Source organism: Montipora capricornis, chromosome 4 (assembly GCF_036669925.1).
Source record: "Montipora capricornis isolate CH-2021 chromosome 4, ASM3666992v2, whole genome shotgun sequence".
Lineage (NCBI taxonomy): Eukaryota > Metazoa > Cnidaria > Anthozoa > Scleractinia > Acroporidae > Montipora > Montipora capricornis.
Window position 1 is genome coordinate 16,851,777 of NC_090886.1, and position 17,500 is coordinate 16,869,276.

At 39.3% G+C, this 17,500-nt stretch overlaps 1 protein-coding gene across 7 annotated transcripts in view; it reads left to right on the forward strand.

Moving 5' to 3' along the window:
• LOC138045688 (uncharacterized) overlaps positions 1 to 17,500 on the forward strand; it is an 18,751-nt gene that overhangs the window by 1,050 nt on the left and 201 nt on the right. Inside the window, exons 2-6 of one of the 7 annotated variants that reach the window (XR_011131647.1) lie at positions 4,769 to 4,962; positions 8,081 to 8,482; positions 11,880 to 11,933; positions 15,778 to 15,906; positions 16,681 to 17,500. The exon at positions 16,681 to 17,500 is cut by the window's right edge and continues 201 nt beyond it. Coding sequence is in view for 1 of the 7 variants with exons in the window: in XM_068892275.1 (XP_068748376.1) it covers positions 7,017 to 7,021; positions 8,081 to 8,482; positions 11,880 to 11,883 (411 nt within the window). In the remaining 6 variants the exon portion in view is untranslated. Of the gene's footprint in view, positions 1 to 4,768; positions 4,963 to 6,887; positions 7,022 to 7,381; positions 7,504 to 8,080; positions 8,483 to 10,059; positions 10,808 to 11,551; positions 11,729 to 11,879; positions 11,934 to 15,777; positions 15,907 to 16,680 lie in introns of those variants that run through there. The other 6 variants (XM_068892275.1, XR_011131646.1, XR_011131650.1 and 3 more) reach the window with 6 other exon arrangements.

Genomic DNA, 17,500 nt, shown 5'->3' on the forward strand with positions numbered 1-17,500 from the left:
TAATTATTATTTTATTGTAACTGCTCACTTCTTTCTCTCTCTTCTCTTATTTCGTTCACTTCTTTTATTTACTGATAATAACGCATGATTTATAAGCGCAACCCACCTTGATTCGCTCTCCTACCTGCGGGTTCCGCAGGACTATCATTGTAATCTGTATCCAAAATTAATAAAATGATGAATGATCAAGTGATTCTTTGCATGATTCATAGGCCGACCCCACGTTAATGAACCCCCTGGTTGCCTGAAATAATCCCACAAAGAAAGTACGTAAACTATGTTAAGTCACTTAATATTCGAAGTAGAGCATTTCAAAATGTAATCACCTCACTTTGAAATGTCTTTTCAACTAGTAAATTCGCCCCTTCCGCTTGCTTAAGGTCAAATATGAAGTTGCTACATAATTACCTGGATGGCCAACATGCACGCGCGTTTAGATGCAGCAAGTTCTGAGCTAACGGTTATTCTCATTCTGCTGTGTGCCTTAAGTAATTAATCGAAATTTATGACTACCGGTATAATATCTATAAGATCTGAAGGCCATTGTGAGTGTTAAGATGTAGTGAGGTCTGAGCTTTAAACAGTTAGTCATTCTGCTGTGTGTCTTAATCTAAATCTCTGACTAAATGTATCAAATCTTAATGCCAGTGTGAGTGTTAATATGCAGTAAGATGTGAGCTGACGGTTAGTCATTCTGCTGTGTGTCATAATCGAAATTTATGACTTTATATCTAGAAGTTTTGAGAGCCAGCGGGATTTATATTGCGTAAATCAGTCAGTCTTTTCAAACCTGCATTTCTTCTGATTTGCTGTGTGCCAATCATGCATAGTTTGTGCTTGTTATGCAAATGCCTGAGGGCAGATGCCAAGGAAACCTTGAGACAGGCGGTACAGCCGTGCCAAAATCAACAATGTTTGAGTTATGATCTGTAATATTATGTCAAGGGGTAAGGAGAGAACAAGAATCATTGTAGGATTGCTGACCAAAGACTGCACTCTGTTTGATCATCGTCCTAACATTTTGCAAGGATCCAAATCAAGCCATAAAGCTAATCAATTGTTTAGACTTACATTTAAGCTTATAGAATATATGACTTACAATATCTACTATTTTAGAGGTTATAAAATTAATAGGCTTTTGATTAAAATAAATTCTCAGCATAAAAACCAAGCACTTTTCTGAAAAATAACTGTAAACAACAAAAATCTGAAAGATATTTCAAAATATTTGAGTAGAAATGGAGAAAAACTCAATATTACATCTTCTGATATAGAAAGTTGAAAAAGAAGCCTTTTTAGTTAACCAAGATTCCACCAAATTTGGTTAAAAAAGAAGCATCTTATGATTTTGTAAAATTATGTGTCAACAAACGTGAAATTTGCATTCATTTAATTTTTATTTAATGATCTACCCCAATTTTCAACACAAAAAGGACAGTCAAGGCGTTGTTCATGGCATTCAAAAAACAAGTGCTGAAATGGCGGCCTGTCAAGAATATTAGGGAGCTCAAGCATGCACGTTTTCAACACACGGATGGTAACCCTAAGTGAGCTGTTTTCCGTTAAATAACTTGTCTTCACACAACCACATTTACATTGCTAAGGATCTTTTCTCCATTAGAGATGATTAGTATAAAAATATAGGAGACACCACTGTCCTGTTTTCCCTTTTAACTTGTCTTCACACAACTACATTTACATTGCTAAGGATCTTTTCTCCATTAGAGATGATTAGTATAAAAATCTGGGAGACACCACTGTCCTGACACGCGAAATCCTCTCTTCTGGTTCCCGTCCACGTCTCAAAAACACACATGCTTAAGGAGGCTCCAAACGGTTTTCAGCTGAGCGCGCACGCGTGTAAACCACACACAATTCTAAAGCTGCTCGAGTCAGCTCATCACTCTAAAATAATGATTTTGCTCACCTTTTCTTCTAATTCTTATATAGATAGAATTATAAACATACATCTCCTATTTGCACAAACGATTTGATGGTCACTTAATCCTTATATCGTTGCCATGGTAATGGCATTTTGAAGGAAACTGTGATGTGAGAAATATATGATGGGTACTTAATACCCAGGCCAAATTTCATCTTGATATGATTACCCTAATTATAACTAAGGAGTATATGTATATTCTTGTGAAAAAAGGAGAAACTATTTCAAGCCTCCTTAACCCTCCTGTTGTCACCACTAACCTCAATTTCCCATTGTTCTTTTCTAACTGCCGTTCCAAAATTGCTTGAAATTGTTTTCCTGTCATTTTTCCCACCATTTAGTAGAGGTTTTGCCATGAATAATCATTTCAAGCAGTCCGTTAAAGTAAGAGAAATTTCGCAAACACACCACACAAAGCTCCTTTGACTAGCGACTAAATACAGGAATCGCACCGGGTTGTGATTGGATGTTGGTACAAAGAGAGATTGTGGACATTTCACAATAATTACATGACGTAACGTACACATCAGTAGTATAGTATTCACATCTGAGCACAGGCACCCCAAGCTCGGTGTGAGCATGGCCAACAAAAATATAACGATTTGTATGAGAATCCCGATAAAAAGCTCAGAAGATAATTATATGAAAAAACTCTCAATTCAAAAGCCTAACCTTACGGCCATCGTGGATAGCTTCCTTCTGGTGTGGTTATTTTGCAGATCCAACGCGATTTAAGCCATTTCTCAATTTCGTGGTTATAATAAAATCCCAAGGATGGAGACTAAATTCTCAGGTGCCACCAAGTTGAGTCAAATATTCTTGCATAAAATATTCCCATGGTCACAATTTCACATCAGAATCAATTGACAAAGATTGAACTTTCATCTCAACCCACCATCAACGCAATAGCAGTCCTGCGAGCAACGTCAGACGGTGAATATTGCAACAAAACAGCATGCGTAGGTGGTGCTTTATCACCAAAGTGGCCACGGCTTTGACCGTTAATAACAAACTGACCCTTACCGGGGTTACAGACTGTCAACCGCAAATTTCTTTATTTCCCTGGGTCTCCTGGCATGACTGCATTGACTCAGTCGTCAAATCACAGTCACGCCTCCTTTGTGTTGACAAAGTTCAAACACATTCGCAAAGCCGGAAAGCATTGAAAGATGCAAGAATGAAAGCCGTAGTAAACAAACTTTTGCGCATTCATGCCACTTTTATTAGTTAATGGGATTTTGTACGTAGTAGGCTTTTCGCGATCGTAACTGTATTTATCAAGCCTTCAAGGCATTAATATTAATTATGCAAATAAAATTTGTTCCCATAGTTTATCATGCGCAAATTTTTTTATTCCCATGTCTCTCGACGCGACTGTTTTCTCTCAGCTGCTAATAATTAAATTTCACTAGCTTCAGTAAGTCCAGCCACAAAATATTCGTAGCACAATATCCTATGCGAATAAAGTTTATTTGCATGTTAATATATATTCCTTGAAGGCTTGAGTCAATGCAGTCATGCCAGGAGACCCAGGGGAATAAAGAAATTTGCGGTTGACTAGCTATGGTCTGTCATCCTGGTAAGAGTCAGTTTGTTATCAACAGTCAAAGCCATGGCCACTTTGGTGATAAAGCACAACCTTCGCACGCTGTTTTGTTGCAATATTCACCGCCTGACGTTGCTCGCAGGACTGCTATTGCGTTGATGGTGGGTTGAGATGAAAGTTCAATCTTTGTCAATTGATTCTGATGTGAAATTGTGACTGTGGGAATATTTTATCCAGAAATATTTGACTCAAACTGGTGGCACCTGTCCTGAGAATTTAGTCTCCAGCCTTGGGATATTATTATAACCGTTGACAACCACGAAATTGAGAAATGGCTCAAATCGCGTTGGATCTGGAAAATAACCACACAGGAAGGAAGCTATCCACAATGGCAATAAGGTTAGGCTTTTTAATTGAGATCTTAAGCTTTTTATCAGATTCTCATACAAATCCTTAATTATATTTTTGTCGGCAATAATCATTTTTTACTTTATAGACACTTTTTTAATTTTAAGTAATGTAACAAGTTACCATGACAACAAAAGAGCAACCTAAAAACACCTAAAGAAATTCACAGGAGCGAATTCAGAGCCACCTTAAATTTGCCAATCGTGAAGGTAGCTGTGAATATGCACTGGATAATTTTGAATCCACACTGCTCATTACTTCCCAAGCAAAACATTTAAAGGGGCCGTGTCACAAAACATAGTCAAATTCAGTGGCTAGGAACTGGCAGCCAAATCAAGCAAAATGTAAAATAACAATTTAAAACAATGAAGGAGGGTTTAAGCAAAATACCTCAGTTTATGTCTTAAAATGTGTGTGCTCTGAAATCTGAGATTTATTTTTTGTAATGTAGGTTAAAGTTATCTTGTTTCAAAGTAGCTTCATATCAAGAAGGAGCGAGTAATTGGTAAAACTACTGGTACACAAAGTTAATTGCACTACCACAACACAGCCCCTTTGACAAAAGTTCAATTTTGAGCTACCAGTATTCAAAGACAAAATTTAATATAATTATTATAGGCCTGGGTCTTCGTAAATAGATTGTCTACTGGTCATAGTGTGACCAGTTCAGTCACACTATGGAGCACGTTTTGTTAAGACATAATTTCTGTTTACATAGTACCCTAACATAGATGCTTGGTAATAACGAGTTGCACACACAGTCAGTCAAGTCAAAAATATTCTTTTAGAAATTATGCTTTCAAACACGCATATAACTAATATGCAGACTCGTGCATGTTTACTAGTAGTTGTTGGATTTTTCTTGTACACAGTGACTGAGAGCCAAGGAAGCAGACCAGTGTGCAAAGAGGAAAGAAGGGTAGATTGCAAAACAAGATCTATGGAAAGGAAAGGAAAGGAAAGGAAAGGGACTTTATTTAAGTGTCTAGACGTTCCAGCACTGATGCACTAATTGGGGACACTGTAAATTGAAATTATCAATTAACACAAATCAAGTCAAATGTTGGTAAGCCATGACTCTCCAAGCACCAGCCAAATTGTTTTTAGTATGCTGTGATTTTTTTAATATTGTAAACGTAACTTATTGTCAGGTCAGAATTTGGATGAAACATGTTGTCCTAGCCATATACACACATATTGAATTGTAGTCAATAAAAAATACTTAACCATACAACTTTATTATTCATATGGCACACAGTATTTTCAAGCTGATTATAACATTATTGATCTCTTAGGGAGAATCTTTGCAACAAGTTCATGGTGATGAAGAAGAATAGGTATTACAACAGGACCTGGCCAACTTACAAAACCCAAAGTACTTAAAATAGCTGTTGGCTAAGGCAAGGTCTGCTTCCATGAAAGCTAAACTTTACTTGGAGTATTTGGGAAACTGCCACTTCAATGTCGCAGTACACCCAGATTCAATCATACAATTCTCTGAAGGACATGTCAGGGCCCTTGCTAGTATAATGAAGACAATCATGAGCAAGCAACACGGGTAGAACATACTTATGTGACTAAAGGCATACATACATACATACATACATACATACATACATACATACATACATACATACATACATACATACATACATACATACATACATACATACATACATACATACATACATACATACATACATACATACATACATACATACATACATACATACATACATACATACATACATACATACATACATACATACATACATACATACATACATACATACATACATACATACGCGTTAGTTGGCTATTGACAAGTGCACCTACATGTAAGCAGTTAAGCCAAGGTCTACAAGATGAAAGCCATTGAGTCTTGAAGGCAGCGTGCACTGTGCCCCTTCCAGAGTAATGCTTTTATACTAATTATACCAAAAATGTGTAAATGTGATAAATGAAAATACTATATACTCCATTACTGATCAGGAACCCTCTTAGTTTAGCTTTATACAGCTATTTTGGGTTCCTTTGTTACCACCTTTCTCTGTTTTATGTTATAAAATATAGTATTTTGTATTACTTCTGTCTAATTAACGTTCGAATAAATAAATTGCTGTTGTTTTAAGAAGGGTGGCTCTTAACTTCCAAACTGTTGCTATGGACCCCTTTCAAGTAATCATTTCTCGAGTCCCTTTTTTTTTCCCAAGTGTGGTCTATTTTCATCTCTTTGTCTGGTTCGACTGACAACCACATTCGGTAAATCAAAGGACCAAATACAGAAGATTCCCAAAAACTCACTAAGTTAACTTGATTTATCACATGTTTTTGAGGCAACAGCACGCAAACAGTCTAAAACAAAATCTGTAGCATGGATTTTAAAGAAATATATTTCTTTAAAAAATTATGATCAGTTCTATTTTTTTTCAATAACAATTCCATGCTACAGCTTACAAAAAAATGATGGGACAGTTCCCATCCGCTGAAAAAACTGCCTCTTCTTTTCGTTTCCTGAAAGTTTTTACATGTTTTTCACCAGAACGGATGGAAGAGGACTAGGACTAGTTGGTCTAGCTTCACATGCACCTTCTGATTAAAGTGATGTCAGATTTCCAGTGAAAAAGTTACTTCAAAGAACCATCAATACAACCTTCTTGTAGGGCTCTTGACTAAAAACCTTCCTCAGAAACCACTGTCTTTCTGTATTTAAGTGTCACCCTCCGTAAATGTGATTTTTGTTGTTACATCCCACAGGTTTTGAAGAAACTTAATCTGTCACTTCAACATCAGTTTCAGCTTGTGATTCAGCAATCTGAAGCCATTGGGTCATTCCTGAACACCGTAGCATTTCCTCTAAGGAGTCTCGAGAGGAGCCAAGGTGTGGTCAACCAAAACTGCCAGTTCTTTTGAGCATTCTTGAAACCATCGAGGGCCTGTCCATGTCTGCACCAGCTTTACATGATCACATCCTCCTCTTAAGAACTATTGCTTACCTTCCTGCATTGCTGTATGTCAATGAACCAATGACCCATTTCTTGAACTCTGATGTCAGAACAGCACTAGAGCACCTAGCAGATAGGATTCACTTCAACTGCAGAGCACCAGAGAATATCAGTGATGTGGTGAGAGAAAGTCACTATGACTCAACAGTGTCACACACACACAAAGACCAGCTTTGTCAGAAGCCATACACACCAATCAGTCAATCTTCGTGATGGTGATGGGTTAGTCACCAATATTGACATCACCCTTGAAAACCCACTCTGTGACACAGCTTGCACTTGCTTTAACGGTATTGATGCACCAGAGTTGTCTACGGCTCATTTTTTAAAATCTCCAGACCTTGAGAACGTATTTGTAAAGTGTGTTGGGCACCTGAGTTTGTGCGGTCTCCACTTACTTTTGCATATGTTTGTTCAAAGTGGCAGTGCTGACTTGTGTGAGGAAAAAATTGATGAACAATATGAAAGCCCTGCCGATAGTTATGGCCGCCACCTTAAGGAATTCTGGTTCAGATTCACGCATCCCGAAGTAACTGACGTTGAGATGAATTTCTTGAACCAACTGGAAGCTCTGGTTCCTGTCACCATTTTCTGAGATGCAAGCAAGTACCACTCAGCCCTTTTTACTTTCTCTTAATGCCCTTCTAGTTGTCACTGGTTTTAGTCACGTTTTCACTTGATTCCACCCAGAGAACCGCTTGCTTGCCCTACAAAAAGGTTGCAAAGGAAAACAGATCAGGTCCTTTGTGGTGTGGAGCAACACAAAAGTACATATTTGGTGTTAGGTGCAACAACAGAGAAGACATAATTGTTTTGCAAAATTTGGATGAAAACTCCTTGTATCGTTGTTATGTTGAGAAGTACTTACTATGGCATGAGAGAGAAACTTGTAAGAAATTGTGCTCAAACAAGGTCACTAGAGGCGAGGCCAATGACAATTTGACGGAGGCCCTGCCTGGAAGACCACCAGCGTGTGGAGTCTTTTTTGACATAAGATATGCCTGAGGCTAGCTATTTTGTTGTGTTCTAAGGTTTCACAATCCTAACCTTCTTTGGTTCTAAGATAAACCCCCTTTCAAGTTAAAAGTTCTACAAACATTTGTGAAAAACATATTTTAAAACCATTTTACTTAGACTACAAACAAAATGACAACTAATTGTCCCTTTCTTCCCTAACAGTTCATCACATGATCAGAACCATGGCACAAGGCAGAGCAATGTGGTGGGCATTGGGAGAACATCAACCAGTGTGGGGTTGTTCACATTGAAAGAAATACCTGCTAATACGTTTGTCTGTGCTTATGCACCCATGGCTAACTTAAATGCCAATCGACAAGATGGGGATTATGCCATGGAATTGACAATTGGGGGTCAACGCATTTCAACTAATGGCCTGGAAAACACTTTTGAAATGGGTCTGGGAGTGTACGTGAATGATGGAACCTTTCCATTCAGTTTAGTGCCTGGAAAATTCTCACAACAGGTAACAGAAAGGATCAATTGTGAATTTGCCAAAAGGGACAGTGAGGCATGGCTAAGGTCAACAAAAGCCATCAAGGCAAGGCAAGAACTCCTGGACAGGTACAGTATGCACATGACCATACTGGACCTCAATCTTCTCTGCTGAACAACTGGAGAGGGTTATGCACACCCTCACCCAGTGTGGTTTCACTATTCTTGAGGTAGAAGAAGCCATTTGCAATGTTGAAATTTAGTTGGAAAGTTATGAAAAGGTGTTAAATTGAAGATATGTTAAAGTACATGTTATTCAATGAAACGGTAAAAAAAAAAACAGATATTCTGGCCAGGGATTTGGTCGGTGTCATACTAACTCATTGCTGGTAAGTACATTCCTGTCTGGAGACCTCCATAAGGTTTGACACGTGTGCCTGAATAGAGCTGTTTTGCTCTCTCAAGAGAGATATTCTTGGCAGCAGTTTTTAAATCTGCCAAAATGGTTCCTTAATAGCCTTAAGAAGCCATTTTGCTGGTGCCAAGCCCAGATCAGAAGGACGAGGAGAAACTGCCATGGACCAAGTCAGATATTACCCTTGCTAAACATTACTTTAAGTGCTAATATGACCAAAAATCAATTTCTATTTTTCTTTGGATTTCAAAAGTAAGTTAACAAAAGGTCACGAAACAGTAAGTGACACAGGTTTTAAGCCTTGATCTTCAAAACAACAACTGTTTATTTCAACTGGAATGTTCCTATTTAACCCTTTCGCTCCTGTAAGGGCCACTGAGACTTAAAGATTTTACTCTATCTAACGCCAGAATATTTTACTCTATCTAACGCCAGAAGATTTTACTCTGTCTAACGCCAGACGATTTTACTTGTCAATGGGGAAACCCACAGGAGTGATATGGTTAATGGTCTGCCATAACTGACTTGAAAATCTTGAGAGAGCTGGATTGAGGAGAAAATGACATCAAAGGCTCAATAGTTTGAGAAATGCAATGCATGTGTATGTGGCTGAATTAAATTAATTAATATGGGAATATCATTTGGATACATTTTATCTGCCACAAACTCTGTTTGAAATTAATTGAAGGATTGAATTGTGGAATCCAATAGATCCATGTGAGACAAAGCTTTGACGCGATTGACAGACTGCATGATACAAAAAGTCCAACGGATAATAGAAAAAATAGCTCGCCTTCTTTTTGATTTAAAAAAATATGCACAGGTATTTATCCTCTACCATTACACACTCCTTGAACATAACAGTCTCACTTAACTTTTAACATTTGCACAGGTCTCAGCTGGTTAGGACACAATTAAGTGACAGAGCCCCTTGACAATTCAACAATTACAATCCTTAAATGAGGGTTCTACGGTGCCCTGTAAGGGACATCAAATCCAAAAACTCTACTTATCTAGCACTGTCACTTATTTATCTAGCACTGCTACTTATTATCTAGCACTGTCACTTAATTATCTAGCTCTGCTACTTATTATCTGGCATGGTCACTTATTTATCTAGCACTGCTACTTATTATCTAGGCCTAATTAGGCCTAAGGTTAGCTTTTATGTGCTAGATAGTAAGTGGCAGTGCTAGATAGTAAGTAGCAGTGCTAGATAATTAAGTGACAGTGCTAGATAATAAGTAGCAGTGCTACATAATTAAGTGACAGTGCTAGTTACAAAATATATTTTGCATTGCATGTCCCTTACTGGCCACCGTAGGGTTCTTTATGCACTAGTCATTTGTTTCCCCCACCCCCCCGACCCCCGGGGATAGTGGGGACATATGGGGAAATTACTAGGGTAATTACGCGAGATTACGCCACAATTACGCCTCTAGGGGGTAGGGAAATTACAAGATTTTCGTTCCTCTGCCCTACCCCTCAGGCATGAGTGGTTCCATCTCCAGTGTGTGGGACTTAAGAGGACACCCCCAGAGGAAGTCTGGTTTTGCCCAGAGTGCAAACTACAGCAGTAAAAAATAAAAGAAGAGCAATCATGTCTAAACTTTTTCTTTATTGGTCGCTTATTCCTGTCTTGTTTCTATCCAGTTCTTTTTTTTTTTTTCTGTTTCGTTCCTTATATAGTTCATGTGGCACACACAAATGGCAAGAACTGTATATTGTGGTAATCTCCCTAACATTTCCTTGAGGACTCAGAATCTTTTAGGAACAGAGGGTGGGGGAATTACGTGTGTTTGTCTGCTCTAGTCCCCAGTGGAAATACACCTACTTTACAACCATTCAAATGTAATTTCCCTACCCATCCCTGGGGGTCAAGGGGTGGGGGAAACAAATGACTAGTGCATTAGAATAAACAAGCTTTTGCAAAGTTCTTGATTTTCCAAAGTCCTCAAGTAGTCACAGAAGACGAATCAGTTGATGGCTGGATTAATTTTCCTCTCGTCGTTTCAAACTTAAGTGGAAATCCCAATAAGGTACAAAAAAATGAAACTTACTGCGTCACAGGTTTACACGTCATGTAGTCTTGGCGTCACCATAAAACAGCAGAATGGGTAGTCCTTCTTGGATCAAATCATGTCCCGTTGCAGGTGTCATTCGCATTTTTCCGAGCCCACTGGCATCTTTGAAGCTTCCGGAAATTATTTCCGATGCGTGATCGGGTGTGTTCGTCACACCTCGTGTACCAGGTTAGAGAGTATTATAGCTTTAGATTTTCAGAACTGTAGAACTTTTGAGACCTAGAGTTCTATTCAGCGGTGTGGTGTCTTGGCAAAGGATCATTTCCGATGTGTCATCGGTGTGGGTTCGTCACGTCTCGTGTACCGGTAAAAGAGTATTATAGTTTTAGATTTTCGAATTACCAAGGTAAATCCCTTTTGAGCCCTAGAGTTCTATTCAGCGGTTTGGTGTCAAGGCTACAAGTGAGCATCATTTCCGATGTGTCATCGGTGTGGGTTCGTCATGTCTCGTGTACCGGTAGAAGAGTATTATAGTTTTAGATTTTCGAATTTACCAGGTAAAACTGTAGAAAAATCCCTTTTGAGCCCTAGTAGTTCTATTCAGCGGTTTGGTGTCAAGGCTACAAGTGAGCATCATTTCCGATGTGTCATCGGTGTGGGTTCGTCATGTCTCGTGTACCGGTAGAAGAGTATTATAGTTTTAGATTTTCGAATTTACCAGGTAAAACTGTAGAAAAATCCCTTTTGAGCCCTAGTAGTTCTATTCAGCGGTGTGGTGTCAAGGCGACGCGAGAGCTCCCCGGAAGGTCCCCCGGAAGTATTTCCCATTTGATCGCTTTTTCCCGTAGAACATCGAGTCAAGGTCGGCGAGGAAAACTGAGATCTTTGCAAGAGGCAAACTCAAGGCAAAATGATAGTGGGATTATTCCAATTTTAGTGTGTTCATTTTGCTAAGATCAGTCAACCGCGCTTTGAGATATGTTTTTTTCGTAAATAACATATCTCAAAGCGCGGTTGAAAAATAAAAATGCACGTAGGCCACCGGAAATCGCAAGCTCGATTTATATTTTTCTGTTCTTTCCCGCAGATGAAGACTTTCAGTTGTCCTCTTCGATCGCTGGGAATCGCTTCGCAATAGCATGTGAGTCTCATATGAGGTCTCATAACACTGAGTAAATAACATTGCTGGTTGCTTTATTTGAACCATTCATCTCACAGGAAGAAGACTATTGTCAAAATTCCCTAGATTACAGGCACCCCAAGCTCAGTGTGAGCATGGCCGACAAAAGTATAAGGATTTGCATGGGAATCCCGATAAAAGCTCGAGAAGATAATTACATGAAAAAAATCTCAATTAAAAAGCCTAAACGTATTGCCATTGTGGATAGCTTCCTTCCTGTGTTGTTATTCTCTATATCCGACGCGATTTGAGCCATTTTTCAATTTATGGGTTGTCAACGGTGAAATTTAATTATTAGCAACCAGGGTTCTCCATATCAGGCGGTAGCCGGTAAAATTTACCGCTTGTAAGAGCACTTATTACCGCCTGCAAACGCTCAGAAGCCGCTTATCCTTTGCAGAACGTCCAACATTAACCAATAGCTTTACCAGTTTGAAAAGGTGCCATACCTGTTGTGCTGAAAACTAGGGAGAACCCTGAGTATCTGAAAGAAAACAGTCCCGTCGGGAGACCCAGGGGAATAAAAAAATTTGCCCTTCAAGTTGATATTTAACTACGGGATGCATAATTATGTCAATTCCTTGAAGGCTTGATAAATACAGTTACGATCACGAACAGCCGACTACATACAAAATCCTTTCAACTAATAAAAGGGGCATGAATGTGCAAAAGTTTGTTTCCTACTGCATTCTCGCATCTTTCAATGCTTTCTGGCTTCGTCAACGTGTTCGAACTTTGTCAACACGAAGGAGGTGTGACTGTGATTTGACGACTGGGACAAGGCAGTCATGCCAGGAGACCCAGGGGGATAAAGAAATTTGCGGTTGACTAACTATGGTCCGCCACCCCGGTAAGGGTCAGTTTGTTATCAACGGTCAAAGCCGTGGCTGCTTTGGTGCTGAAGCACCGCCTTCGAACACTCTTTTGTTGCAATATTCACCACCTGACATTGCTCGCAGGACTGCTATTGCATTGATGGTGGGTTGAGATGAAAGTTTAATCTTTGTCAATTGATTCTGATGTGAAATTGTGACTCTGGGAATATCTTATCCAGGAATATTTGACTCACTTGAGAATTTAGTCTCCAGCCTTGAGATTTTTTTATAACCGTTGACAACCACGAAATTGAGAAATGGTTCAAATCAGGTCGAATTTGGAAAATAACCACACAGGAAGGAAGCTATCTACAATGGCAATAAGGTTAGGCTTTTTAATTGAGATTTTTTTATCGGGATTCTCATACAAATTCTTATATTTTTGTTGCCCATGCTCACACTGAGCTTGGGGTGCCTGTGCCTAGGTACGTAGTCAAATTTTGACTGGCTCTCTCCCTTAGCTTGTGAATTATGCTGCTTACACAGCCATTAATTGTTATTTGGTTCAACAGTCAATGAAGGTCAATATTCAACATTAACATTCCGCATGCTTCAGAAAGTTCTTTTGTCGAAGCGATAAAAGAATTAGATAGACTTCGGTAATTGCTTGACATTGTCTGTCTTTGTTATTCTTTTTGACGCATAATTTTGGAGTTAATACACTTAAAACTTTAAAATGTGTAGATCTATAAAAACCGCTTTAAAAACTGCAATAAATTTCGCTGAAAACTCAGCCTCGTCAGGCATGTTCCGCCATCTTGGATTCAAGATACTCTGGTACCCAGTGTATGATGCACCAAGTGTGTTGGCCAGTCCACAGACTTCATGTAAGGCCTCACATAGGGTGTCTCACGTTCCTCCTTCGTCACGTATTACTCTAGGAAGTTATATATAATTCCATTCCTTCTTTGTGTTGATGAGAAATGACCTTTTGCCACTCAGTTGATTCTCACGCTCTCTGCTATTTGTGTTACCATGGCATCATTACCATACATTCCAGTCACGGACATTTTGAGCTCTTGTCGTTCCTTCCCATGCTTTTCTACGCAATGTCTCCAAATGTCTCCATAATGCTGATTTTTCGTCTCGATTCTCTAAGCCCCCCTCGTGCTCCGTGCCTCTTGTATAGGCATTTATGGCTGTCTCACCAATGTACTTATTTTCGCATCCCTGGTACTCAATGTCGTACGTCACACCGTGTGCATTACATGGACCTTTCCCAGCTTGTTTACAAACCAGGCAGTCTTCTCTCCCACACCTTTGCTGTTTAAACGGATTGGACTTCTGTAGCACTTCCTTCAGTGTTGTACCTGTCTTCTTCACCTCCTTTATCTTATACCCCTGGTCTCTGATTTCACTCTGGTATTTTTTCTGCAGTTGCGATCCAGGTGTCGCAGGCACGAATATAACTGCTTCGTCTCCACCTCTCTTGTACCAATCATCTCTCTTTTCAGATTTTTCTGCTTCTCTCTCGCCTTTTCTCCACCCTTTTAATTGATGCATTGGTATCTCTCCTCTCAGTTCAGCCTCTTGTCTTGCTCTGTAAGCCTTGACAGCAGAGTCAACCACTTCATACCTGAACTTCTTGTTGTATCCCGAATACTGCATTCTCAGAACCATCTCCTCGACTTTCCCCACTACATTTGCCCAAGGTAGAAGTGGGCTGCAATTCAATAGCACATGCAATACCACTTGAGATAGCATCATCCTCTTCACGCTCGCAGATATGGCGGATCTTGCATTGATCAATGCTTTAGATGCTATCTCTTTCGTGTAGAATTCATACACTATTACAGACACCATCTGGTTTGACCCTTGGATCTCCCTCTCTCTCTCTGCTCGACCCAGACCGTTAAGTCCAAGATTGGCAACTTCTTATCTGGATGCTTCGACGGGTAATCGACCTCAAGCTTTATCGATGAATGGATATCATCTCCAACCTGCCTTATCAGCTCCATAGTCCTTTCATCTGGTGCTCATCTTTCATCTTCCACAACCTTGGTGGTGTCCACGATAATTTTTCCTTCTACGTACCTCAGTCCTGGTACAGTCGCTTTTGCAGCAACATTAATGTCATCTACGTATCTCTGGTTCATCTTCTGTACTATTCCAACGTCCTTAAGCTTGCATGCAAATTCTCAGTCCCACCAGATCATGCCACGCATAGTGCTTCTCTGAGCATTAACCTCTCGGTATGTTCATCGGCTTCCTTTTTAGGTGGATTCTCATATAGCCCCCCCTCCCCTCTATCCAATGTTGGAGGGTAACACAACAGTTTTTCACTGAAACCATTCAGTTTTGCACAACATTAATAGGGGTAGGGGAGAGAAGCAATGAAGACGTCAAAAGTGCTGACCTTCCAACGGTTTTGTTTATGGTTGTAGTTCACTGCCTTTGATTACTGTCACCAACAGGTTAAATGATTGAAATTTAAAAAACGATCTCTGGCTGAAATGATTGAAAACTACGAGCTTTCGACTGCCCAAACTGCAGTCTTCAGCGGATAAAATGAATGATAAGAAAGCGATGAGAAAATGTGAATAAAAAGCGTGAATTGCAAAATAATAAAAATGTAAATGGTTATAAATGTTTGTTAGAGAGAATGTTGTATTGCCCAGGTAACGGGCAAGAATTGTTATCTGCATTAGGTGTCACTCTGGTATGCCACGCTTCTAATGTTTTTCTGGTGCTAAAAGTGCCTTTGTCAATAATTGACGCGTTTTCAAAAGCAATGGCGTGGTTGTTGGACCAGGCGTGAATCGCAATTCTAGAACCTTTGGCCGCAGGTTTGGTGTTTCTCAAATGTTCTTTTTTTCAGTTATTAAAAGCTCTTCCAGTTTCCCCAATATAACACCAAATTTGGCCATTGATGACATCACTAAACCTCTTCAATTCACCTTGTCCAACAACTGTTTTATGTTCAATGACAGAATTTACAAAGAAGTCCATGGCTGTGCGATGGGCAGTCCTGTCAGCCCCGTTGTGGCCAATCTTTGCATAGAGGAGATCGAAGAGTCCGCAATCAGTAGTTCATCTGCTCCACCCAAAATTTGGAAAAGGTACGTTGACTATAGTTTTTGCATCATTGGAAAAGACGACGTCTCAGCCTTCCATAACACATTAAATTCAATTGACACAAACATCTTGTTTACCATCGAGACCGAATGCAACGGAAAGATCTCCTTTCTCGACGCTCTGGTCTCCCATAGAAATGGAGTCATTGTTGTTGATGTTTACAGGAAGCCCACCCATAGACAAATACTTACATTTTAATTCCCATCACGACAGTCAACACAAGGTCAGCACAGCATCAACTCACCTGCACAAAGCTCTAAATCTACCCAATTCCTCCGAAGGAAAAAAGCAAGAACTTAATTATGTTCGTGCAGCTCTGGAGTCCAACGGTTATCCACCTAAGGATAACCTAAGGGGGGAGGGGGGGGGTACTTTAGGAATTTGTGGGTGGGGATTTGCCGCTGGGACCCTGGAACCCTTATCCTATACCAGAGCTAGTTTCAGCTGGATTTTTCTACCGTATACAAGAGTAAACTCCCCAAATCACTCCTATCCTAGAGTAGCTTTTTTCCAGAAATTGATGTCACTCGCACAGTCTAAAGCAAAGCCAAAACAAAACCTTGTACCACAATCACTTTTTCCTTGAAAAAGGGTTTATTTATACTTGTCCAGCAATGCCAAGCACGTACGTACGCATTATTGTTTAATTTTAACCAGTATTAATACAACCGATTTCCGTCTGAATCCCGATTTTTGACAGTTAATAATATAATTTGAACCCTGAAACCACAATTTATCGAGTTTTTTTTTCTTTACAGGTTGAATCAAGGACCTCTGATTGATATTGTGTTTCTGAGAAAAAAGGGGAAAACAGTTACTGGATACCTAGCTTTCATTGCACCTGCTGAAAAATAAGTCATTTAAATTGTCAGAAATACATATCACAGGCATTATTTTCCTATTACCTTGAATTATAGCCGATGAAGAGATAAATTGAATTGAGTACCACTTGCCTTGCTTAAACAACAGGTGCTGTAAAACCCAGGTCCTCTTGCCTAATTTTATTTATTTATTTATTTATTTAATTTTTTTTGGGGGGGGGGGTAAACAAAACATAGTAGTCAAGTCAGCCTGACTTCGGCATCTAATGACTTCATATGTTTGGAAAATGAATGAAAAAAATTCAACACCCGACAAAAAGTAACTGATACAAAGCTAAAAATCAGAAAAAAAACTGGCATGGGGGGGAGGGGTACTGCCATATATGGGCTATATTGGTATGTGCCGCTGTGAAGGGTATGGTTTTCAAGCAGTTTACTCTAGCATAGGATATATAAATTAGAGTTTCACGAAACTGACCAGTTGGTTGAAGATTTTATCTAGACTACAGAAACCAGGAATTGCTACTCAAAAATATAAAAAAATGAAATCTGCAAGTTTAAATTTTCACGACTAAGCCGCAACAGCGTTGATAGATGATGATCATTAAACGCTACTGGATAACATTGTAACAAATAGATGCATTTTGTAGGAAGAAGTGGTCCCCTTTGGGCAATTTCTTTAGGGATAAAATATTAGTTCTTAGTGGTTCAAGGATCCTTCTTAATTTAAGCAACCTTTAGTAGGGTTTATCATATA